Source organism: Sarcophilus harrisii, chromosome 3, assembly GCF_902635505.1.
Source record: "Sarcophilus harrisii chromosome 3, mSarHar1.11, whole genome shotgun sequence".
Classification (NCBI taxonomy): domain Eukaryota; kingdom Metazoa; phylum Chordata; class Mammalia; order Dasyuromorphia; family Dasyuridae; genus Sarcophilus; species Sarcophilus harrisii.
Genome location: NC_045428.1, coordinates 169,258,143 through 169,283,037, shown reverse-complemented (window position 1 = coordinate 169,283,037; position 24,895 = coordinate 169,258,143). Strand labels below are relative to the sequence as shown.

Here is a 24,895-nt window from a genome sequence, read left to right as displayed (position 1 = left end):
GCTTTTTCAATACTGTTGTTTTCCTAAATCTCCATCTTCATTGAACTCTGCTGAGCCCCAACTTTGTTGATGATAGAGTCACAGAATTCCAGAGCTGGAAGGGAGCACAACCCTGTTATGGATGGGGAAACTGAGTCTCAGAGAGGTAACTAGAACTAGACTGACGAAAGTTTCTAGGTTCCTGATGCTTGGATTGGCTACCTTCCGATCTTTGCCTTTTCCTGATTGGTTCTAAAGAGATGGAGTACTGGAGAATGAAGGTCTCCTTAATCAGTAAACCATCATCTCTCCCTGTTAAAGAGTGATACCAGAGGCTTGCTGGCCCTTGGATATTTTTCTGCCCCAAGTAAAATTCAGCTGGAAAGAGATGGGCATGTAGGTACATGAAAAGGCTGTGATAGGAACTTCCAAGCCATCAACTGGGTGTGCCCTAGGAAGCAGGGGCCCACTGAGGGCCAAACTGGACCAGATCGTAAAAAAGCCAAAGATCTCCTGCTGATCAGGAGTGGGATCAGGCCTGTCCGTAACCCCTGCACTTGTATCCTGGGCAAGATGAGGAGACCCTCTTTTAAAAAAATAAATAAAACCTTGCTTAGACTCTTAACTAGCTGTGTAACCTTGTAAATTACTTAACCCAGGGGTCCTCAAACTTTTTAAATAGGGGGCCAGTTCACTGTCCCTCAGACTGTTGGAGGGCCGGACTATAATAAAAACAAAAACTTTGTTTTGTGGGCCTTTAAATAAAGAAACTTCATAGCCCCGGGTGAGGGGGATAATCATCCTCAGTTGCTGCATCTGGCCTGCGGCTGTAGTTTGAGGACCCCTGACTTAGCCTCTCTGGCCTTCAGTTTTCATATCTACGACTGAGGGGACATAAACTAGGTCACAACTGATGTCTCTTAATTTGGGCTACTAATGAATATACTTACAATTAATATGCAATGAGATGCTCTGAAAGTCAACAGACCGGTGATACAGAGAAGCAATGAAACTAGTGACCACTTACATCTGCTGAGACTGGCTTTGTGTATCTGGTTTACACTGTTAAGTCACAGAGAGAACTGTTAAATTTTTGATGGGAGAGAGGCACAAACTTGAGTGTAATTAAATTGTTTCCCTGCAAAGCCAGATAGAATAACTAACAGACCATTCTGAACTGACACTAGGAAATGGAAAGATGAGAGTATGTTCATGATGACCCTCTGGCAAAAGTTCCCATAAATAGCCCCTCTGCTGTGCAGCCTTCCTTGATTTCCCCCCTCAGAAGTGCTCTTTCTCCTCTCGCTCCAGCAGCACACGGTGTGCCGCTAGTGCACGTATTTCACCTCTCCAACGAGACCGTAAGCTCCGTGAGAGCCACAACTGTTTTATACCCCTTGGCATCTTTCCCTAGTGCCCAGCGCAGTGCTATACAAAACAGAGTAGGTGCTAAATGAAAATGGTTGTTGGATGACTGTCTGTCCATTCATCTTCATGAGGTACGGTGTTTGGCCTGGGTTTCTTCAGCCGGCATCGCCAGCTTTGCCTTTGACTCCTCAGGTATGACCTGGGAGAAAAGCCGTAGTTTTTAGAAGCCTGGGAGCAGGCCCGTAGCTGGTTCTGGGTTTCTCAGCTCAATCACATCCCAGGAGAAAGGGAGGCAGGTCCCCCGGAGGCTCATCAGGTGGTGACGGGCGGCTGCGGGGCGGGGGGCATGACCTGGGCCCACTCCAGGATGTCGGCGCACAGGGACTCCACGGCATCCAGCCGCTCGATCTGCACGAGTTTCGTGAGCAGCTCTGGGATGCTGTAGCCGGCCGTGCTGATGCGGTCAAAGAGCTGCATGCCATCCGTCATCCCCCCTATCTCATCCCTCTTCAATCCGAAGCTCTCGGCCAGGTGGCGCCAGGTTTTCACGATGGCCTTCTCCGTGTTATAGGTGGAGCTGAGCATCCTGCTGGTCTTCTCCAGGCAGTCAAAGGGTAATTCTGTGGGGCTCAGACCTGAAAGAGCCGAGAGTCCGGGTCAGAAATCATACATGTTTGGCAACAGGAGCACAAAGCAATGACTCTTCAATTCAGGAAATTATGTTATTTTATTTTTTATTTTTATTTTAATAGTATTTTATATTTTCGTGTGTTCCCAATTTTTCTCCCTTCTTCCTCCCTCTCCCCGCCTAAGACAACAAATGATCCAATACAGGTTAAACATGTGAAATTCTTCTAAACATATTTCCATATTCCTTATATTGCACAAGAAAAATCAGATCAATAGGGGAAAAAACCAAAAGAAAGAAAAAAAAAGCAAACATAGCAACAAAAGATGAAAGTTACTATGCTTTGATCCACATTCATTGACACAATAATTACTAAATTAGCTAATGGGAAATGGGAAATGTAATTTCCAAAGCTAGCAGCTGTTTTTTGGGAAGGGAAGCCTTGTTCTGCCCTGTCACCGTATTTGGAGTTGGGTGTGTGGAATCAAGGAAATGCTGCTAAGAGGCACAGTGGATTGAGTGTTAGGCCTGAGGTCAGAAAGATTTATCTTCCCTTTCAAATTTGGCTTCAGGCATTTACTAGCTAGACACTTAACTCCTTGGCTTCAGTTCCTTATCTGTAAATGAGTTGGAGAAGAAAATGGCTAACCACTCCAATAGCTTTGCCCAGAAAACCCCAGATAGGATCATGAAGACTCAGACAGAGCTGAATCAACTCAACTACAACTTATGGAATAAAGGGACCTGTCTGCTATTTACTGTAATGAAATGAGATTATATGGGTAAGTTTTTGTAAGCTGTAATGTACTCTATGTCAGCTATTACCATCGTAATATCGTACTATTGGTACCAACTAGTTAGCTACACCCTTCCGTGTCATTTCAAGTAGTCAAAAAGGTTGGTTTCCTTTAGTTATTGCTTTAGATGCCACTGGCAATTAGCCTGGCCATTTAGTTGGACCCAGAATGATCCAATTTTGAAATTATTGTGTGGAAAAAATAAACTGAAAAGTGTATTTATAATGACCATTATAATGACTATAATGACCAAAGACAATCCCGGAAAAGACTTAAGAAGATATACCTCTCTCCTTTCTTTGCAGAGGGAGGAATTCTAGGTGTATAATATTGCATATACTGTCATATGTAGTCTGTGTGTTCATTTGTTTTGTTGTTCCCCCCCCCCCCCGCCACCTTTTTTTTAATCTGTGTTCAAGAGCTTTGGACCTGTGTCTGAATCCTGACTCAGATGCTTACTGGCTATGTGAATTGGGACAAATCACTTAATCATCTGGGTCTTAGTTTTCTCACCTATAAAATGAGGGCTTACTTGTCCCTTCCATCTCTAAATATATATTCATATCCAGAATGACTCATGGGATATGAGGAGAGGGCAGGGAAATGAAAATGATATAAAAAGAAAAGATAGAAAAAATAAAATTAAAACAATAAGCAAGTTCAAAAAAAGAACTTGGCGTGAATTTCCATCGAAACTTTCCTAGAAAGGCTATTGGCAGCATTCCTCATACCTCTGAATCCAGGAACCCCTTCACTTGTAGTGAGTAATAACTGTTACTTTCCATTAAGCCAAAGGTTCAATTTATTGGTACTTTAGTCACATGAAAAATAGAATTCTAAGCTCAATTTTAGATAGGAGGGAAAGAAGTCAGAAAAGGACAGCCTGGAGACAGAAAAGGACAACCAATTTTAGTGGTATATTGCCCAAATAATTAAGCCTATTCTCAAGCTTTGGAGTATGCTTTGGTATAAGGTAAAAACTCAGCAGACAGGCAGCCAAGAGCAGCTGTGTCTAGCTGGATGGATCACAGGTGTTTCACTGAGCAACTTCCAGGTCAGCCAGCAGTAGCAGTCACCTTTTCAGTGGCCTGATCTGGAACCATTTGTTTCCAGGGATTTGATGGCAGCACAATTTCTGTCACAACAGCTTTAGTTCTTTTTCTAGCCTGTGCAGTTGGTTTTCCCTTTGCCCAAGTACTCACGCTTATCCAGACTCTGTGTTCAAGATAAATCCTCATTATCTCATGGGTCAGTAGCTGTCAGGGAAGTGGTATTTGGGGATCGGTGAAAGAGATAGAGGGACCAGCTAGATGGAGGTAAATAGAGGAAAGGATGGATCTTGAGCCCTGTCCCTGATTCACAGCATCGAAAAGGAAGCTTCCACAACTTTTTCTCTCTGCAAAAGGGATATATCTCTACTTCTTGTTTTTTAAGTGTTAGCTCCCTAGATGAAAGAAGTGAGGGAAGGTAGAAGGACAAATAGCTATGCAAACTGGGAAGAGGCTATAAAAGAAACAAAGCTGTCCTTAGAGGGTCCTTTGTAAAATAGACCCAGAAACATTGCTTTTACACAACTTGCTTTTAAAAAAAAAAAACCCAAAAATCCCTCTGTAGTTCTGGAGTTTGAGGATAAGACTTGAATACAAAAATCTCTGGTGCTTCCAGTGAGTGAATCTCCTAGACATAACTAGCTCCCTTATGGTTTTAGAAGGAAGAAGTATCATTTCTAGCAGCCTGAAGACCCCTGTTATTTTTCCTTTAGAAATATAAAAAAAATATATTAGAAATAAGACATTGCTACTACTATTCCTTTCCTTAAGGAGACAAAGTTTTATATTTTTTTCAATCCTTGGATAAAAAATTCTAGAGTGATAGTGACCTCTGAAAATGGTCGCATTTATATCATAATAAGGTATGGAATAAAAGATTTGGGACTAACAAGATTTTGGAGCCATCTAGTCCAATCCTCTCATTTTAAAATATGAGGGAAGTTAAATGATAAATATCAGTTATCACACAGGAAGTCAGAGGCAGGGATAGGATTCAAATCTAAGACTTTTGACTTCAAGACTAGAAGCTATCTCTGGAGCAGGTAGTTGGTGCAATGGATAGAGCACCAGACCTGAAGTCAGGAGGACCTGAGTTCAAATCTAGTCTCAAATACTTGACATTTCCTAGCTGTGTGACCTTGGGCAAGTCACTTAACCCCAATTGCCTCAGCCAAAAAAAAAAAAAAAAGACTAGCAGTTATCCAGTCAAATAGCATGTCTTAAGTGCCTCCTATGTGACAGGCAGTGCTAAGAATACAATAAAAGGGGGAAAAATGGAACTGAGAGCTCACTGTTCTCTAATTGGTGGTCCTTGGATGAACAGAACAAAATAAAGGCTGAATCAGTTCTCTATATTTTTCTAGTCTTGTTTAATTTTGAATTAGGTCTTTATATTTTTCTGGTCTTGTTTAATCTTGTTTAGATTCAAGGTGAATTTTTCAGATGTTTGTTTGTTCATTTGTCATATGGGGAGAGGGGATCTGTACCACTTGGATGACTGCCATTTAACTTGGAAACTTTGAGAATGCTTTCATTAATTTACAGTTGGATGGAGGTTTTTGTTGTTGTTGTTGTTTTTTAATAAGATAATTGAGGTTAAGTGAGTTGCTGATTGAATAGCTGGTAAGTGTTTAAATGTTGTATCTGAGGTTGGATTTGAACTTGGGTCATCCTGCTTCAGAGACAGTGCTCTGTCCACAGCACTATCTAGCTGCCCCTGGATGGAGTTTTTTTCTTTTTCTTTTATTAATTTTTGGTCATTTGATAAGTCTAGATTTGCACTGTGAGCTAAGGTAAAAATAACAGATGAGATGGCTGTGGTAAGGATAGACACATAATAATAATAATAATAATAACTAACACATATAATACTATACTTAATATGTCTGTGCCTCATTTGATCCTTAATAACCCTGGGAAGAAGCTGCTATTATTATCCTCAATTTGCAGATGAGGAACTGAGGCAAACCAAGGCTGAGTGACTTATTCAGGCTCACACAGTTAGGAAATAGCTGAAAGTGGATTCAAACTCAGGTCCTCCTGACTCCGAGCCTGGAGGTATTGCCCAAGGGAAATGGAAAAAACCTGGATTCAGGAGGCAGAGCTACCCTTTGCACTAAGACCAGGGCCCAGCAGAACAGGGTGGACAGTCTTGCCGAACTGCTGTTGCCGAGAAAAGCTAATCAGTTTGATGGGATGATATTTTTGGAGGATTTCTAGGGAGTAAGGATGTGGTTTATTACTCATATACAAATCCTGATCTTTTCTCATCTGGCTTCCTCCTTCCTGAGAATTCCTAACTTGCAGCTGCCCATTAGAGAATAAAACCAAATTTGGTCATTAATATAGAGACCAGCTTCCTTTACCCATCCATTTTATTTTACAAGTTTCTGGAGATCAGGGACCGTGTTGTGATTTCATATATGGATTACTCCCTTTACTAATGAGGATCAATATCTTCTCAGCAACTTTTAGTTTTAGAAACTACCTAAAGCACAGAGAGGTTGAATGATTGTCCAGAGTCACACAGCAAGTATATGCCAGAGGTGAGACTTGAACCAAGATCTTCCTGGTTCAGAAACCGCCTCTCCTGCTGCACATGTATTAGATAAAATGGTGGTTAACAAATATTTTGGATCACAGTGGTAGTGCCAACTTGGATTTAGTTACAAGAGCACTGCATCCCAAACAAAGCCCCTTTGCACTTATATGTGGGCATTTGTTTGTTTGTTTGTATAAGTTAATAAATGGTTATTGAATTGACTCTCCCTACCTGTGCTGATCATGGGATCGTAGATTTAGGATTTAGACATAGATTGGATACATTCAGATTCTTGCCTTCCCTTACTCCTGAGCTTAGTTGGGCTAGCTAATGTGAGACTTTAGTGTGGGCTATTTTGCTTAGCTCGCTTCCAAAGAATACTAGAAAAAAAAAATTTTTTTTTTTCTGAAGCAATTGGGGTTAAGTGACTTGCCCAGGGTCACACAGCCAGGAAGTATTAAGTGTCTGAATTTGAACTCAGGTCTTCCTGACTTCAGGGCTCGTGCTCTAAGCATTGTACTGCCTAGCTGCCCTGAACACTGGAAATCTTGAGCCAAACTCTATTGTTGTTGATATGAGGGCAAAAGAACCTAGGATACATCCAGATTTCCGATCCCAAAGTTAAGAATGACTTGACTTGGGTCATTAAGAAGCTCTTGAGGAGCAAGATCCTTTTACCCAAGCAGACTAACAATTGCTCTGCAACTTAAAATCTAGATCAGGGGTCTTCAAACTTTTTAAATAGGGGGCCAGTTCACTGTCCCTCAGACTATTGGAGGGCCGGACTATAGTAAAAACAAAAACTTTGTTTTGTGGGCCTTTAAATAAAGAAACTTCATAGCCCTGGGTGAGGGGGATAAACGTCCTCTGCTGCCGCATCTGGCTCATGGGTCGTAATTTGAGGACCCCTGAAGCATTTCCTGAAGCCTCCAAGAAATTTGTCAGATGAAGGATTTGAACTCTGTCTTCCTGACCCTGGGGTGTCTTTTTCTTCCTGCCATGTTGCCTCACAATTAGTTGGAATATGTATATCACGTGAGTGAGAAGTGACATTTAATTTGGTTTTATTTTTACAAGCATTTTTAAGCGCCTGCTGTTTGCCAACTACTACTCTGTCAGGGCCTAAGGAAACAGACAAAAACAACAACAAAAAAAAAAAACCCCAGTGCTTACCTTCTGCCACCCCACACACATTAGCATACACATCAAGGATCTTCTTTCTTCGACTCTGAATCTTCGAGCAAAAATGGAAACAGAAAAAACATGATTTAATGTCATGGAGAGTCAGTAGCCTAAACAATACTTGCTGAGAACCTCTGCCAGAAGCCCCCGTTCCAGGTCTGCTTTTCCAAAGTGGAGTGAATATGAGAAAATTATGGGCAGTGAATTTGGGAGTCACGGAAAGCTGAATTAGGCCTTCATCAAAAGTCTAGTCTGCCAACCACTTAAAAACTTTATATCCCGCAAAATGGCCCATTGATGGCCCTATCACTGAAGGCAATTCAACACAGAGGAATTAGTTTTCAACATCCATGGCTTCATGGAGGAGCGTTTTGGCACCAGAAGGCATTGCTGAAAGTAAGTTTCTTGCCCATAAATCCCCATCAATCGGGCGAATCTCCATTATAGATGCAGAGCATCGTTTTAGTGTAGCCATAAAATGTGGATATTTGTAAAAGAATGGGGTGTGCGTGTTGCCGACTCACCCCGGTTGATTTGTTGTTTGTGGAAGATTTATCCCTTGTCAAATGGACTAATGATAACAAGCACAGTTCTGGAGACCCCTGCTTGTCAACGGCAGCTTCTTCATCACTGTCCATGCTGCGGCTTAGGAGCTGTTCGTTCTCAGAGGAGGCGTCGTTCTCGCTGGGGAAAGACCAAGGGAAGGTTAATGGCGTCTTGCAAAGTGGGGCCTAACCTTCAGCTCCTACCTGCTTATTGCCCTCGGATTCTGGTGAAGATGCAAATTAAAGTATGTTTGCAAATGGACTAAGAGAGTTCATTCTTCTCACCAACAGGTATATATTGGTTAGAATTTGTGCATCATGTAAGTGAGGATTGATATTCCATTTAATTTAATTTAACAAGCCTTTATTAAGTGCCTTTCATTTGATTTTTTTCATTAATTCCCTTGAGATTCTTGACCTTTTGTTCTTCCATATGAATTTTGTTGTTATTTTTTCTAGATCATTAAAATATTTTCTTGGAAGTCTGATTGGTATAGCGCTAAATAAATAGATTAGTTTAGGGAGTGTTGTCATCTTTATTATATTCACTCGACCTGTCCAGGAGCACTTATTAAGTGCCTTTTATGTAGCAGGTGCTCTTCAAGGAACTGGGGATACAAACCTTACTTTCTAGAGATAAGCAATAACATGTAAACAGATAAATATAATAATAATTATAGCTAAACATTTGTATAGCACTTACTATATATGCCAGGCACTGTGCTAAGTGCTTTACAATTATGATTTCATTTGATGCTCAATCCCAAAATTATCATCTCCATTTTACAGATGAGGAAACTGAGGTAAAGAGAGATTAAGTGACTTGTCCAGTCACATAGCGGCTGAGGCTGAATTTGAACCCGAGTCCAGCACTCTGTCCACTTTGTCAGAAGGCAACTTAAGGAGGAAGAAAACACTAAGGTAACTTTTTAAAGGTCACACTAATAATAAATATCACAGTCTAGATTTGAACATCTCATTGAAATCCGATAGTCTTTCCATTGTGCCAAAAATCTTTCGAGGCAAGAATGAGGTGTCAGATCTTATAAAATGATCCTTAATAGGAATAAAGATGAAGTCTTATATTTGGGTTAAAAATAATCAACTGTATACGAAGGCGATGAAAGGATGCAAAAGCTCTGAACTGGACAGCAGTCAATGTGATAAAAGACAAATTTTTGTTATTGTTTTAATGAACTCACAAAGTCAATAAGAATAAACAAGATAACACAGAGTGACCAAAAAGTCAATGCAATCTCTGTCTGCACTAAGAGAGATAGAGCAAGAGAGTGGGAATCACATTGTATTCTTTCTGGAACAGACAGAATTTGTATTTTATGTCAGTCAATAAGCTCTTATTAAGCAGAGTATGTCAGATAATGGCAGTACAGTATTGTCCTAAGGATACAATGAAGGGGGGGGGGAAGCCTCGGTACTTGTCTAACAAAATGTGTATCTTAATGTAAACAATTAAATAGAACCAAAATATATTAGAATAGATGGTAAACTTAAAGGGGAAGGGATTAGGCACATTTGATGGACCAGGAAACCTCTCTTGCAGGTAAACTTTGAACTGAGTCTTCAAGGAAGCCAAAGAAGGGAAAGGAAGAAGGGGAAAGGAGAGAGAAGAGAGGAGGAAGGGCAGAGGAGGGGAGAGATAGAAAAGGGATGGGGAGAGAAAAGGATGAAGGAAAGGGGAAAAGAGAGGGAAAATAACTAAATAAATAATCCTGGCCATTCAGGAGCTTAGTGGGACATGAATGTGCAGAGAACCTTTAAAAGCATATGTTCTAGGAAAAGTAGAAACTTGGAAATAGGACTGTAAAAGCTACACCAAAGCTACACCCTCCCCAGAGGGAAAAAATGCAGGTACAACACACTCTCAAATTCGTTCTGCACTATTTGCATGTTGTCCATCACTTTCTGAAGTCTAGATAATTAATAAAGCAATAAATTAAGCTCTGATTTGTAGTATTTGCTGATCTCTGAGGAATAAACTTAACCACTGAGTCTCACAAGCTGGGAAGAGATGGCTGCAGCATACCCCTGGGCAGAGGAGAAGGGGAAGAGAATTCCAGTTCTTCTCCTCGACATAGTGCAAAGATGCTGAGAAGAGAACCAAGAAGTCATACTCTAGGAAATGCACGTAAAAGCTGGATGGGTAGAGTGTGTGGAGCTGAGTAAGATGTAAGAATGGGAAGAGGTTACAAAGAACCATAAATACCAAACAGAGGACTTTATATTTGACACTGCAGATAGGAAGCAGCACCTGAAGCTCACTGAACAAAGGGGGTTGAGGGTGGGGCAGGGATATGGTCAGACTTAATGCTTTAGAAAAACGATCTAAGCAGCTTAGATTTTCTAGATGCTACTTTTTAAAGAAGGACACTAACAAACTAGGACCTGTCCAGAAAAAGGTATCTCACATAACACTAGAAACATCAGTTGGAGGACCTTGGGAGGTTTAATTAAGAGAAGAAAAAATTCAGGGCAGACATGGTTGCTTTCTTTAAGTATTTGAGGAATATAGGAAGAGGAGTTAAATTTTTTCTATTAACCTCAGGAGGAAGAATTAAAATAAATAAACAAACAAAAAATGGATAGAAGTTACTGAAAGGAAGATTGAGTCTATTGTTAGATCAGAGATGTCCCTTTTTTGATAACTATCACTTCCACTTCTCCAGCTCAAGAAATCCTTGCCACAGGGAAGGGAGGGATAGACCATATCTCCCATGAGGAAAGATTTGTCTTCTACACCTAGGAGTCTCCCTGCCAGGCTCCAAAGGAACTACCTGGGTAGAATTTCTAAGTCCTAAGCACGTGTGCACTGGGGCTTTAAGCTAGCAAGAGTCAATGTTCAGAAAAGGCTTTTCCACAGCTCATTAAAATCATTCAAAATATATGAAAACAATATTCTTTCATAAGGATTCTGTTCTTCTTTTGTGGTTTGGCTGAAGTCTTAAGAAAAGGATTATATTTGTGGGTAACTGGGTTATAGCAATAAAGCCCACACTCAAGAACAACCCTGGAGGCACAGCGATAAAAACAAAATAAAAGGAATGGATGATGTGCCCACTTTCTAATTTGATCTCAAACTCTCGTGGGGAGTCGGCTCAGATGCTCATCCATTGTCTGCCCTTGACAGAAGGCAATGGTGAAAGAAGTTAACAGGCAAGTCCACTCCCGTGTCCTTTACCCAGATCCAATTACCTACGGACTTCAGAACAGGCAGTAAAGGATGAAACCAGGGCTTTGGTGTAGCTTTTACAATCCTATTTCCAAGTTTCTACTTTTCCTAGAACATATGCTTTTAAAGGTTCTCTGCACATTCATGTCCCACTAAGCTCCTGAATGGCCAGGATTATTTATTTAGTTATTTTCCCTCTCTTTTTCCCTTCCCTCCATCCTTTTCTCTCCCCATCCCTTTTCTATCTCTCCCCTCCCCTGTCCTTCCTCCTCTCCTCTCTCTCCTTTCCCCTTCTTCCTTTCCCCTCCTTTTCCTTTCTCTCCCCTCCTCTTCTCTCTCCTCCCTTCTCCTCCCTTTTTCTCTCCCCTTTCCTCCCTCTTCCTCTCTTCTTCGCTAAGTTATCACTTTATTTTCGAACTCTATAATGAACTCTAGGGCCTTCAATCTTGTGCATTACAGTTATTCATGCTGCTGTTTTATTCCCCCATTAGACTGTAAGATCTTTCAGGGCCGGGGCCATCTGTAAATTTTGTGTCTCCCCTGACACCACCGTACAGTGCTCTGCACACAGTAGTTGCCTAATAAATCTTTGTTATATATCAATTCGGATTATGTCATACTACTTCAGAGCCTACAGCACTGTCAGGATTTCTTTCCCCAAAGGGTAGAGAATTTGATTTATTATATCAGATAAAAATGTGTTCAATCAATTCATTCATAATCAGAATATTGAGCCAACCTTGTGGCTTTCCCCATCACAGACAACAAATGCATCTTCTCTTAAACTCTTCTCATTTCCACATAGAAATTGCTCTCCACATAGAGTAGAAGATGTAGTAGATTGACTAGGGAAATGGATCTCTGTCTTCCCTACTTCTGAGCCCTATGCATTTATTATGCATATTATTATGCATTAGCATAACTTGAGCTTTTATGTAGGCGTGGGATAATTTGGCTACCCAAAACAAACAAGCAGAAATTAGTCTCCCCTGCCCTAAACCAGCCTGGAATAAACAGCTAGCAGGAATAAGAAGGCCAGAACCTAAGGAAGTCTAGAATTTGATGACTTAATCCACAGAAATCCCACCAGCAGCACCTTTGGCCCTGCTCACTGTGTGTCCAGGCCCAGTCTTCTGCAAACCATCCTCCTCATCCAGCCCTTCAGCAGAAGAAGGCTGGAGAGCTGAGCCGGATAGACCGCTTGGTGTGGTTAACGTGGGAGCTCTCCAAGTGTCTGGCTTCCTCCCCTGCCAGAAGCCGTCTGTAAGCCCCGACACTTAGCATCACTTGTAGCATCCCTACCCCCCAGGCTGACCTTACCTCTTGGCAGCCTTTGCTGGCGTTGCCGTCAGCTTCTCGAACTCATCCTTCTCAGCAAAAATCACGACATTCTCTGCAGGTGAATAAGAGGATTTATGGGGGGATGAGTTGAAAGTGATGCTGGAGCTCTGGGAGAGTAAGCTACCTCTTTGACAGTGTGTGTGCGCCAGGTAAATCCCCCTGAATGATGCTATTCTTTTAATTATACCCCAGGATTAAATAAAATTTGGGTGCTCCAGATACCACTTCCCCTAGTCTCTCTTCTAAATGGTACGAGAGCTTAAGCAATTAGGAGTAAAGGCTGTTCAAAGGGGGCTGATAAAAGGGGAATGTAATCTCTACTGGTCTCCAGGAGAAAGCTAAAAGGAGAAGTAAAATGGCTGTTCAGACCTTGCACTTCTTTTTTCTCTTCTTGCTTGCTGACTTGAGCTTCCACCGTTTTCACAGAGTGGCTGGTGCAGCAGGCTGGAACATGAATGAGAAGTTCATGAATCCTTATGGCCTATACTGAGGGGATAGGTGTAGTTATTCATGGAAATGTCATGAGTTGGGGATGGGTACCCTACCTGGAGCAGAAGGCTTGGTCTTCATGATGTAAAACATGATGATGAGGACGATGGCAATAGCCATGATGAAGATGGTGGACATGGCGATGATCAAGGCAGTGGCCAGATGCCCTTGTCCTGAAAGATCTGCTGAAGTCAGAAAAATAAAGGAGGAAATAAATATCATCGGATGGCTATAAAGAAATCCTTGCTGAAAATGGAACTGTTGATTTAGTGAACCTGGAAAGCCAGGACTAAAATTGCATTGATTTCTATTTTTATTCATAAGAACTGAAGAAATTGATGTGCTCCTGAGACCAGCTTTGACCATGACGTCATGTGTTGCTATTGGATTATTCTTCCCAGTTGAATAAAGCTTTTATAGGCTTTAACAGGAGACTCATGATTCATATCCAGTCCTAGTTCCCTGGCCGCTTTTCTTGGCTTGATTGCTTTGGGGACCTGGGATGGAGATGAGGTGGGGAGGACAGGAAAGTGGACACATGAAGCAAAATGCAACCCAGGTTTCTGGGCTTCTAACAAGATGCTGTGCTCGAGTTCCTCTAAGACTCTGAGAATGTTCCCTCGGTTCTGCAAAGTAGGATAGAAATACGATCTTCACCACCATGAGGATTTAGAGTTCCTGGGCAGGAGAGGGTGAAAAGACCATCATGGGAAACCTAAAATCGGTGTTTCTCAATTGCTCTAGCTGCCTTTGCTTATAGTCTTACATATGCTACGGCTCATTAATTTACACAATGAGATCAATTTTGTGGCAGTAGTCGTCTCACAGAATGACTTATACTTTGGTTTTACCATATTTCTATGGCAACTGTACCTCCATAGGGAGTTCTCCTTCTCCCACCACCTGTTTAGGAAATTATAGGACCAATGTATTGATGAGTTCCTTCCTTTGTTGGGAATACACATTTATTACAGAAACTAGTTTTATAGCTTTCTATAATTTAATAGAATTATAGTTTCTTAAATATTAATATTAATTAATATTAAATATTATTACAGAAGCTAGTTTTAATTTTGTGACGGAACTCTTGGCAGAAGTCATCAAAAGCCAGGATGTTACTTATTCTGCCCACCAAGAGGCAAGTTTACCCAAGTGGACATACTGAAAACACATGTGGTTCAAGTTGCTGGAAGAGCTCCAACCTTATGTCCAGAACTGGGTACCCTCTCTGGCAACCAAAGCTTATACTTTTGCCTTTGGATTAATGCACCATAGGGAGCAGTTCTGTCGATGAGAATACTTGCATGTGGGGTAAATGGTCTCAGTATGTGAGTTTAAGAGCATGTGTAACAGTTTTGGTTGCCAGGTATGGATGATATAATCTTTTTAATATTCTCAGCATTGTACATTACCTCCCCTGAGTCCTGATGAAAATGAGATTCATATATCTCCACAAGGTTTCCTGGCTTAATCCGCTACAAAAGTCCATGGTGGGTCAGATTTTAAAGGCTGAGAAGGGGGTTGTCTAGTGAAAGACACTAAACTACTTAGATATTATGTTTTTAAAATGTTGAAATAATGGAATGGAGTAAGGCTGAGTTCAGCAGCAAAGCAGGACATAGCACCAGGGTCTTGCTTGAGAGAAATATTAGGCTTTAAGGTACATGAGAATTTGTTCCTTCTCAACTATTTCAAACCCAAGGATTACGGGTAGCAGCTGTGTTTATTTGATAGAATATTCAAGGACTAAGGTGAAGCAATTCACGTGAAAGCATGCTGTGGAGTTAAGAGACAGAAATTTCCCTCTATCCTTCCAAACTAAATTAGAAGGACAGACTAGAAGTTTATGAAGACTTGAATTCAAATTTCACTTCTGGTAGTTACTAGCTGGGTACTCATAATCAAATCCCAGCCTCCTCATCTGTAGAATAGGGAACAGAATATTTAAAATACTTACCATAAGATAAAGTATGCTAAATATGCCTTTTGCAAACATAAAAGCCTCACAAAGAGAGCAACTGGGCTCATTAACTGAAGACCTTTCTATCAGTCACATCACCTTTGTGCGGCAACCCCACATTTCAAAGAGGAAGAGGAAGATGGAGAAAGGATGGTTTCCTGTTAATCAATATCTTTAGGAAATTGTTAAGACCCTGAAAAAAACTGCACTTTAGAATATAGGCTAATAGCCACAGGACACACACAGAGTGATCAATTTTATGCTATGGTGGGATAATTATTAACTTCCAGCAACCCAGCCCAGCTTAGTGGATTAACTCATGTGAGAAAAGTGATTTGAGGTGGGGAAAACTCTTCAGGAGCATTACTAATAATTATTTCCTCTCTTCCTCTTAACTTTCATCCAGCCTACCCCAGATTTCTGAAGATGTTAAATCCAGAAGATCAATACTTGAGCACTTTCCTTACCTTTATGGGCATGCTGGAAAGGAGAACTGGTGCTAGTGCCAGAGGTACCTGGGAGACTGGCGGAAACTCCAGAGGTGGCTCCCACACCTGCCAGAGGAACAAAGGTGCCATAAGATCTTCTGAAGTTCCTTGGGAATGATCCCACCCTTGAGTGATTAGTAAAGGAGATACTGCAGTGTGGGGGTGCAGGGGAGCCTCAGTTTTTTTGAAATGTCATCTGCTTCTGAGAAAATTTCACAATTCTGGATGCTTCCCCCCACCGCCCCAAAACTAACCAATCAACCAACTAAACAAACAAAAAACAAAAAATTAATTGCCCCCTCAAACCAAACCCCAGCTTTCACAAACTACAGAAAGGGACTTTTCCTGTAAATGGAATAAAGCATTGTAAAATCTATAAACAATTGTAAAACCATGGAACTAACAGGAGATATTGGCCTGATTCCCACGTAGTGACAAGTGACTAATTCTTTTGCTTAGAGCTAAAATGTATTTTGCAGTTGTACAGAAAAAATGATTTATGGAACACCCTTGTAATGGAGGTGAAGGGGGTTATGGTGAGGAGGAGAATGGAAACTGATACTGCAGTAAGATGGGAATTTTGTTCTTTGAAAAAATTAATAAGCACAGATGTACCAAGTAGAGGCAAGGACTGGACAAGCAATGTGGTTTGTTGGGGATTTTTTTTGTTTGTTCTTTGGTTATTATGATCAATAAAAATACTCATGTCTATAAATTTCTTTCTTCTTTCCCCTTTTGTCTTTCTAGACATACATTAATTCAGTTAGTGTGATTAGGCCGTGGAAAAGCAGGTTACAGACCAACGGCAAAACCACCACAATCTCTGACAAATCACTTTATCACAGAATTTGACATTTGGAAGGGAATTCAGGAGCCATTTAGTCCAACCTGTGCAAGAATGGAATCTCTATCATAACATTCTCAATGAGAAGGGGGCTTCTGCTTGAAGAGTTCCAGTGAGGGAAGCTCACTGTCTCTCATGACATGGCATTTCACTTTTAAACAATTCCTAATTATTAGGAAATTGGCTTCTTTGTAACTTTCACCCATTGCTCTTGGGGGAGTGGGGAAAGAGGATCCTCTGGGGCCAAACAGATCAAGTATGACTCCCTCTTCCACATGATGGCCTGTCAGATAATTTTTCTCCCTTCCTTCCCTCCTTCCTTCCCTCCTTCCTTCCTTCCTTCCTTCCTTCCTCCTTCCTCCCTCCCTCCTTTCCTTCCTTCTTCCTTCCTCCCTCCCTCCCTCCCTCCCTCCCTCCCTTCCTTCCTTCCTTCCTTCCTTCCTTCCTTCCTTCCTTCCTTCCTTCCTTCCTTCCTTCCTTCCTTCCTTCCTTCCTCTTCCTTCCTTCCTCCTCCCTCCCTCCCTCCCTTCCTCCCTCCCTCCCTCCCTTCCTTTTTTCCTTCCTTCCTTCCATCCCTCTAGCCTAGTTTAGGAAAGATACTAAGATAGTGTTGGTTCACTTTAGGTCAGCCATCTTCCAGTGCTAGTCACATTATAGACACTTAAGGAATGTTTTCTGATTGATTGATTGTCTCTTGAAATGAACATTTCTCAAAGAAAAAAAATTCTGGAATAGGGGAGTTTCTTTAAATATTCAGTGCTTAAATATCTTAATGAAAACATAGAAATTGTCCCCTTTCCCCTTCTAAATTACCCTGAAAGCATCATTTATTTAATATTTTTTGAAAGCATCATTTTAAAAGCAGCAAAGGAATCTTCATGGGGGCTATTGAAGGAAATACAATAATTTTCAGAGTTATCTTGGACACAGGTTTTTTCACCTTTTTATGTTATGGACCATTGTGGAAGGTAAAGTTTATGTACCACTTCTCAGAAAAATGTTTTTTAAGATAGGGCTCAGTTCACGTACTAGAATCGGAACAATACAGAGGAGATTAACATAGCCCCTGTGCAAGGACATGCAAATTCATAAAGCACTGTGCATTTTCCAAAAAAAGTTGCTAAATAATCGAAGGAATTGCTAAATTTCAGTTAGAGGATAATGAAAACAAATATTTTTTCCCATCCAAATTCACCCCCCCCCTTGAAATCCATTCTTGGAATCCTAAGCGATTCAAGGGTGCAAGTTAAGAACCCCTATTTTGGATACTAATCACAGGAAACCACAGAGAAAAAAAAGTCTGCTCAATTCACCTATCTAGTAAGCATAAGGGAAGGCATGCCTGGGGAGGTGATGTCAGGACATTTTGAATAATAGCTGCTTTTTAGCACAAATACAAACTGTACAAAATGCTTTAAGAGGAGTAGGCAAAGGAGCGGCAAGCTGGCTTATTTGGGCAGGTCCATGTCACAACTGAAAAATGGCAAATGCTATAATATTCTGCTGTTCTGCTAAGTACCATAAAGTCTCTTAAGCCCCAGCCCATCACTCAGGTTGGACAGGAAATTAAACTGTCTGCTAGTATATGAAAAATGTCATACAGCTTTCTAAGAAGCAAAATATACATGCTCTTTAAATAACGAACCTTAATGTTATGAAACATTGCATAGCATGAAACAGTGCTCTATCAAGGAGATGATATATGTACTTTCAAGCTAATAACTTTGCAACCAAAATGAGTTTCAAAGGACTTTACCTCTAAATATGGGGATTTTAAAAAGAGTGAGAGAATCAAACTTGCTTAGAATGTCAAGGGAAGGGATATGTTTTCCTACTTTGTCATCTATTAAATCCAGACCCAGATTTGAATTTTATAAAAGTCTCAAACAGAGTAATTTATTAAAGCTGAGTCCTTTCAAAATCAAATGGAAAAGACCTTTTGAGAGATTTATGTAGGCTTAAAACAAATCTCCAGGGTCTCTTCTTGAGTCCATAGATTCTTCATAGATTCCTGATCTTTGCCTCTTTACCTCCCGTCAGCTGGGGGGTTATCTTAAATATTCTAGCTAGCTGTCCTATTCCTTGAAAGCTTGTTGGAACAAGGGATCCATCATGGAAACTTGCCCTAGCATAACTTTACCCATTTCTTTTGAAAAGATTCTTTCAACCTGACACTAATGATCCTATTGTCATCCCATATTGTTTCTAAATTTCATATTAATTTTCCCCCTTTCTTTTCTTATTCTTGACTTTGAGCATTTCTTATTGATTTTCTACCAGCAATGGGAATAAAGGGAATTTAAGTAGATTAAAAATCAAACAGGCTTCCTTCTCTTCCCCCAGGGAAATCATAGCCAGAATGTAGAATAAGATAAAGCAACTGGTTCATATGGTTATAGGAGTAGAATTGGTAAATCCATCCATCCTCCCTTGGTTATCTTCCATTATGCCGAAAGAAAAATATTTTCAAAATGTCTGGCTGAGATAAATAAAGGACTTAGCCTGGCCATGATAAAAAAATGAAGCTATCTATCCTAAAAATTCACTGAATCACAATAATAATTTCACCAAAGGTTGAGTGAGGAGGAAGATTTCATTTATTTCTTTTTCTCCTTGGTCTCTATTTCCATAGGGTCATACATTTAGAGCTGGCAAGAATCTTAGAGTTTTCTGAATCCAACTTCAATAGAACTTGAAGTAAGTTGTTGGAGGCAAGATTTGGTTCTGATATTCCTCACTCCAGATCCTTTTCTCTATCCATTGTACTACGTATTTATTTGGTGTTGAGGCTACTACTTTTGTCCCTATGGAGGAGGAGAGGGAACACTTTGCTGGAGAGCCACCTTTGGAGTGGAAAAAGAGAAAAGTGTCGTCTACTGCTTTCCACTGTGATTTTATCCCTTTATCTGAGTGTTCTTAGGAGTCTCTTTGGAAGAAAAGTGAATTTGTCAGTAACTGAGTTACTAGCTCCAAAAATACACCAACCTCCAACTCCCCTGCCAAAATGGGACACGGATTTACTGTTGAGAAGCAAACACTAGTGGCTAGAATACTCAGCTCAATTATTTCAGGTTGACATGAGTCAAATCAGCTGACATTTATTAAATATCTACTATGTGCCAGGTATTGTGTTAAATACAAAGATACAAAGAAAAATCAAAAAGAAAGTCCCTGATTTCAAAGAACTTATAAGTCTAACTGAAGAGACAATTTACAAACAACTATGAACAAACATAATATGTGTATTGTGTATATATACATACATATATATGGAGAGAGAGAGAGAGAGAGAGAGAGAGAAAGAGGCAGAGAGACAGAGACGAGAGAGAGAAAAAGAGAGAGACAGAGACAGGAGACACAGAGAGAGAGAGAGACAAAGGTAGAGAGAGAGACAGAGAGAGAGACAGAGACAGAGAGAGAGAGAGACAGAGAGAGAGAGAAAGAGAGAGAGAGAGAGAGAAAGAGAGAGACAGAAAGAGAGAGAGAGAGAGAGAGAGAGAGAGAGAGAGAGAGAGAGAGAGAGAGGAGGGACATTCATAAATATATAAATATGTATTTTTATATATGTCTCAGAATGAAGGCAATAATATTGAGAAAGGCTTTTTTCAGAAGAGAAGACTATAGTTGGAACTTGAAAGAAGCCTTGAAAGGCAGAAGGCAGAGAAGGGAGGAATAACATTCAAGGCCTGGGGGGGGGACCGTCAGTGAAAGTGCCCAAAGTTGGGAGATGTGTGCAAGCAAAGAGACCAGCTAAAATCCATGCTATTAAGACAACCGCCTAACTCCCAACAATTGCTTTATTCTTCAGAAAGTCTAAATACAAAGCAGTGGCTATGACTAATCAAGCAAAATTTCACTTTCAATTGAAAGTCCCCTCCCGTGATTAAGGAGATTTGTTCATATGAAACAGTTCAAAGGATCATAGCTAAATGGAACTTTGTGGTTGTTTAGTTGTGTTCAGTTCTTCTTAACCTCATTTGGGTTCCTTGGCAAAGATACTGGAGCGCTTTGCCACTTCCTTCTTTAGCTCATTTTACAGATCAGGAAACGGAGACCACTAAGTGACTTGCCCAGGACCCCACAGCTAGTAAACGTCTGAGGCTGGATTTGAACCCGGGAAGACAAATTTTCCTAATTCTAAACCCACTATTCTGTCCACTGCACCCCCTAGCTTGACCTTGGAAGAGACCTTAAAGCAAGGGTCCTCAAACTTTTTAAATAGGGAGCCAGTTTACTGTCCCTCAGACTGTTGGAGGGCCAGACAGTAATAAAAACAAAAACTTTGTTTTGTGGGCTTTTAAATAAAGAAACTTCATAGCCCTGGGTGAGGGGGATAATGGTCCTCAGCAGCTGCATCTGGCCTGCAGGCCATAGTTTGAGGCTTTAAGTTTAAGACTTAAAGGCTATCTAATTTAATTACCTCATTTGCAAATAGTAAACTGACTTAAATTTCACTACCTCATTTGCAGAGTTAAACTTAGTAGAAAGACTAAATGACTTGGCTAACATTACACAAAGTAATGAGTAACAGAGTCTGGATTTGAACTCATGTCCTCTGAATCCAAGTCCAAAGCCAGTGAATATGCTGATACCCAAATGTCGTGTTTTATGCAACATTTGTGTAGCATCAGGCCACACCCTATCCAAGTTTAACAGATATTGCGTAGGAAAAAAAGTGATCCTGAGAACTAGCTTCAGCCACAACCAAACTTCCTTTTCAAAGCAAATAAGCCATTAAAAAAATTATCCACTAATGTTTTGGTAAGATGATCAATAAAGGCCCTCAGGGTCCCGGGCAGCAAAGAGAGGGTCTTCTCTCTGTGTCCTGTCCTTTCTCTGGGCCGTGGGTTGTGGGCTGAGGGAGGCTGGAAAGAGAACCGCTCAGAAGTCCAAGCCTGTGGTCCGGGGAGGGGGGCTGAGACCTTGGCCCACTATGAACTTTCTTAGCGTCCTCTGGCAAAAGTTGATTAAACAATTATTGTGCCAAACAATTCTTGCAGGCTGCAACAAGTCAACAATAGTTTTTCTTAGCCTGAACCAAACAGGCATAGACTCTATGAAGCTTTGTCTGCCCTTTGGATTAAGTGACAGGTTGGGGCACGCCAGCTCCCTAGTTGGATCCACATTTTCCCCCCCTTTTCCCTTTTCTACAGCTAAACTCTAGCTTATGTTAATCGAATAATTCTTGCTCCGTTCTTTTGGGCTCAGCCGAAGTTATCAGACACACTCCAGTGGTTCATTTATCCCTCAATTCTAATAAAGAAATGTTGCATTCTGAGTGGAAGACAGAAAGATGGGTGAGAGAGAGCAAATGGTCAGATTTGGGAAGGAAGGGTCTTTTACCTTATTAATCTAAATGGTATTTCTAAACTTTTGACCTTGAATTAAATAAGTACTCTTCACCTCCTGATCATATATATCTTTGCTTCCCTCCTATACAAGAGCTTTTCAGACTCTGTTTTCTATCTCTCCACCCGAAAAATGTTACAATGCACGCAAGAATCTTCTAACAGCTCTTGGAATGGGGTTAGATGCTCCCTAGTGCATTTTAACCAGCATGATGCAGGTGTTGAGAATGGCTTCCTGGTCTAAAGGAGGGGAAACTGAATGGTCCCTAAATCCTTACCTCCTTCCCTAGTAACTGAGAAAAGGGCTGAGAGCTATTTCCACATAAATGGCCTCTTTTCATGATAGCTAAAGTTGCCAGGAATGGAATTAACCTCACAGTGGAAGAGGTCGGGGATGGAGTGAAGAGGCAATTCTAAAGGAAAATGTTACAGTTCCTCAAAAATTTGTGTATGTTAGTTTATAAAAGTGACCAGAGTAGGATGTTATGAGGAAGGGATTGAAGGATAGTGGGGAAAATTAAAAGAAAGAGATGGATTTTTAGGTAATTTAGTATGTAGCAAAAATAAAAATACAGGTAAAAGCAATGGTTTGAAAAGAACTGAGACTGGTGTCTGAGGACTGGAGTTCAACTTCTATCTCCAGTGACTGCTACTTTAAAAGACATGGGGCAAATTACTGAACCTTCTTAGATCTCAGTTTCTTCATGTGTAAAATCAGGAGTGGGATTACATGACTTCTGAGGTCCTTTTCAGTACTAGATGAGTCAAAGATCAAGATCACTGACTAGCTGTGAGACTTTAAAGTTCAGGGGTCCTCAAACTTTTTAAATAGGGGGCCAGTTCACTGTCCCTCAGACTGTTGGAGGGCCGGACTTTTATTTTGTGGGCCTTTAAATAAAGAAACTTCATAGCCCTGGGTGAGGGGGATAATCGTCCTCAGCTGCTGCTCTGGCCCACGGGCCCTAGTTTGAGGACTCCTGTACAAATCACTTAACCTCCCTTACCCAGGGTTATATAGCCAAAATATATATGGTAGGATTTGAAACCAGATTTTCCTGAAAAGGTCAAATATCCTATCTAATGCATCACATTGCTTTTCCTCCAGGACCTAGCTAGGGACTTCAGAGAGTGTTCAGGGGCTTAATCTTGTGAAAAATGACCTTAGGATTGAGTCTGACTGAACTCTGAACAAGGTATAATGGTTTGACAAATAGCTAATTGTCCAAGAAGATGAATCATTCATGCCATGTACAAATGAATAAGTAGTAGAGAATTAATTTATTTTAATGCTTCATTTATTTTAATAACAACATACTTTTCTGAGAGGCCATTAAACTGGCAAAAATCAAAAGTCCCCAGTGGCAATTTTTGGATATTGTGCTTATTTTCAAACTTGCTGTGGAAAATTCTTTAAATAAACTTTGCTTTATTAGTTGACATTGAGAACCTGCTCTATCTTTTTTTCTCTCCTTTGCTCCTTTTGTAATTAATAAGATTACATTTACTGGTGTCCCGTAAGCACTACTGAGACTTTCCATTTGACTTGCAGCTGAAATCTCTTCTATGTTTTCCCCCCCTCCATTAGAAAACATGAGCTCCTTGAGAGAAGGGACTGATTTGTTTTTCCATTCATATCTCCAACATTTTGCATAACATAAGCATTTAATAAATGTTTTCTCATCCATCCTCCATCCATCCATCTATCCATTCATCCATTTATCCTTTTATAGATAAAGCAATTGGATAGTCTGAATGTTTCACCAGTTGCCAAGAAATGTTAAAAATATCCAGACAAAGAGCTCTAACAGGTGTTTGGAGCATCTATGGGAAGAAAAGGATAGGAATCTCCTGGGAGGAGAAAGAATGATCATACCACTACAATATCTGTGCCCAGCAGTGAGAACACCGAGCCAATGAGATATTGAAGCCTGTTCTCTACAATATTGATATCCACTAGTTCCCAAAAGACATATAATGCACCTACTTATTTCCCAAAACACATGAATCTTATCTAAGGTCAGAGTTGGGGATGGGCAGAGTACAGAGGGGTTAGGATCTCTTGCTAATAAAGGCTCAGAGAAACAGGTCATGTGATGGAGAGTTATTTCTTCTCAGAGGACATATTTGTGTTGAAAGAACCCCAAAGAGGAGATGGTGAAGGTTCTAAAACACCAGAGAGTGAGGCAGTATGTTTTAAAGGTATTTATTGCCATTCCCACCCATTTGAACCTGGAAAAATACATCTCCTCAGCCCTTAGCCCAACGTGATCCTCTGATGTCTGGGCCCTAGAGAAGGCAGGGATAACTTACAGTACAGAAGACGAGTTAATTTTGTAGAATTAGGGAGTTCACCTTTTTCTCCTTTTGCCAACTCTGTGACCTCAGACTGCCAGGCAAACCCAAGCTCTGTTCCTATCTGGTCCTTTGATTTTTAGCAACAGCACAGTTTGCAAAATGAAGAACTAGACATTTTTACTGGGTTAGCAAATGCATCAAAAAGAAAAAAAATTTTGGATGTTCCCAAACCATGCCTTTTGTGATGTTTTAGATGGCATAAAGAAGCTGTCCAGCTAGGACCTTCTCCCTACTTGCCCCCATTTGCCAGGATAGGATGTCGATACTTTTGATGTCATGGACCATACACATCCTTGTAGCTCCTCCCTACTCCTGGAACACCAGCATCTTTTACCTTTTTATAAGTAGGTGTTACAGTTTTTACATGTGTGCTAAGCCTATTATCAATGAGAATAATTGGGCAGATTTTGTCAAAAAGTGCCAACTTTGGCTCTTGGATGTGGTTTTAAAGAGCCTGCCAATGAATGCACCTGCAGTATAAGGTGAATCCAAAAGAGCCAATTTCTCTAGATCTTTTGCTAATTATACGTGAAAGTTTTGGGGGAGCAGGAGAAAAATCCCCAAAGGAGGCAAGCACCTGCCCCTCCTGCTCCTCCTCCGCTTATTCCATGCACCTCTTTGGGGTTAAGAACACACTACAATATTCCAAAGTACGCTTGGTGTCCAACTCTTGTCCATGTACTCCTGGAAGTTTGACAGTGGGAGTCCATCCGATGTGCTGGTGGCCGTCCTTGATTTTTCTTTATATCACAAGGATATCAATAAGAGCACTAGGATGTCCATAAGTTATCTC

At 40.7% G+C, this 24,895-nt stretch overlaps 1 protein-coding gene and 1 pseudogene across 2 annotated transcripts in view; one reads left to right on the top strand and one right to left on the bottom strand.

Moving 5' to 3' along the window:
• Positions 1-764: 764 nt before the first annotated feature.
• The window catches only part of EDAR (ectodysplasin A receptor), a 115,775-nt gene continuing 91,644 nt past the window's right edge, over positions 765-24,895 (bottom strand). Inside the window, exons 6-12 of one of the 2 annotated variants that reach the window (XM_031958771.1) lie at positions 15,535-15,621; positions 13,164-13,292; positions 12,988-13,062; positions 12,598-12,670; positions 8,070-8,229; positions 7,537-7,597; positions 765-1,982 (exon numbers count right to left, since the gene is read on the bottom strand). In XM_031958771.1, the coding sequence (XP_031814631.1) occupies positions 1,660-1,982; positions 7,537-7,597; positions 8,070-8,229; positions 12,598-12,670; positions 12,988-13,062; positions 13,164-13,292; positions 15,535-15,621 (908 nt within the window). In that variant the 3' untranslated portion in view covers positions 765-1,659. The remainder of the gene's footprint in view (positions 1,983-7,536; positions 7,598-8,069; positions 8,230-12,597; positions 12,671-12,987; positions 13,063-13,163; positions 13,293-15,534; positions 15,622-24,895) is intronic. The other variant, XM_023500461.2, reaches the window with a different exon arrangement.
• On the top strand, positions 17,412-17,507 carry LOC111720000 (annotated as a pseudogene).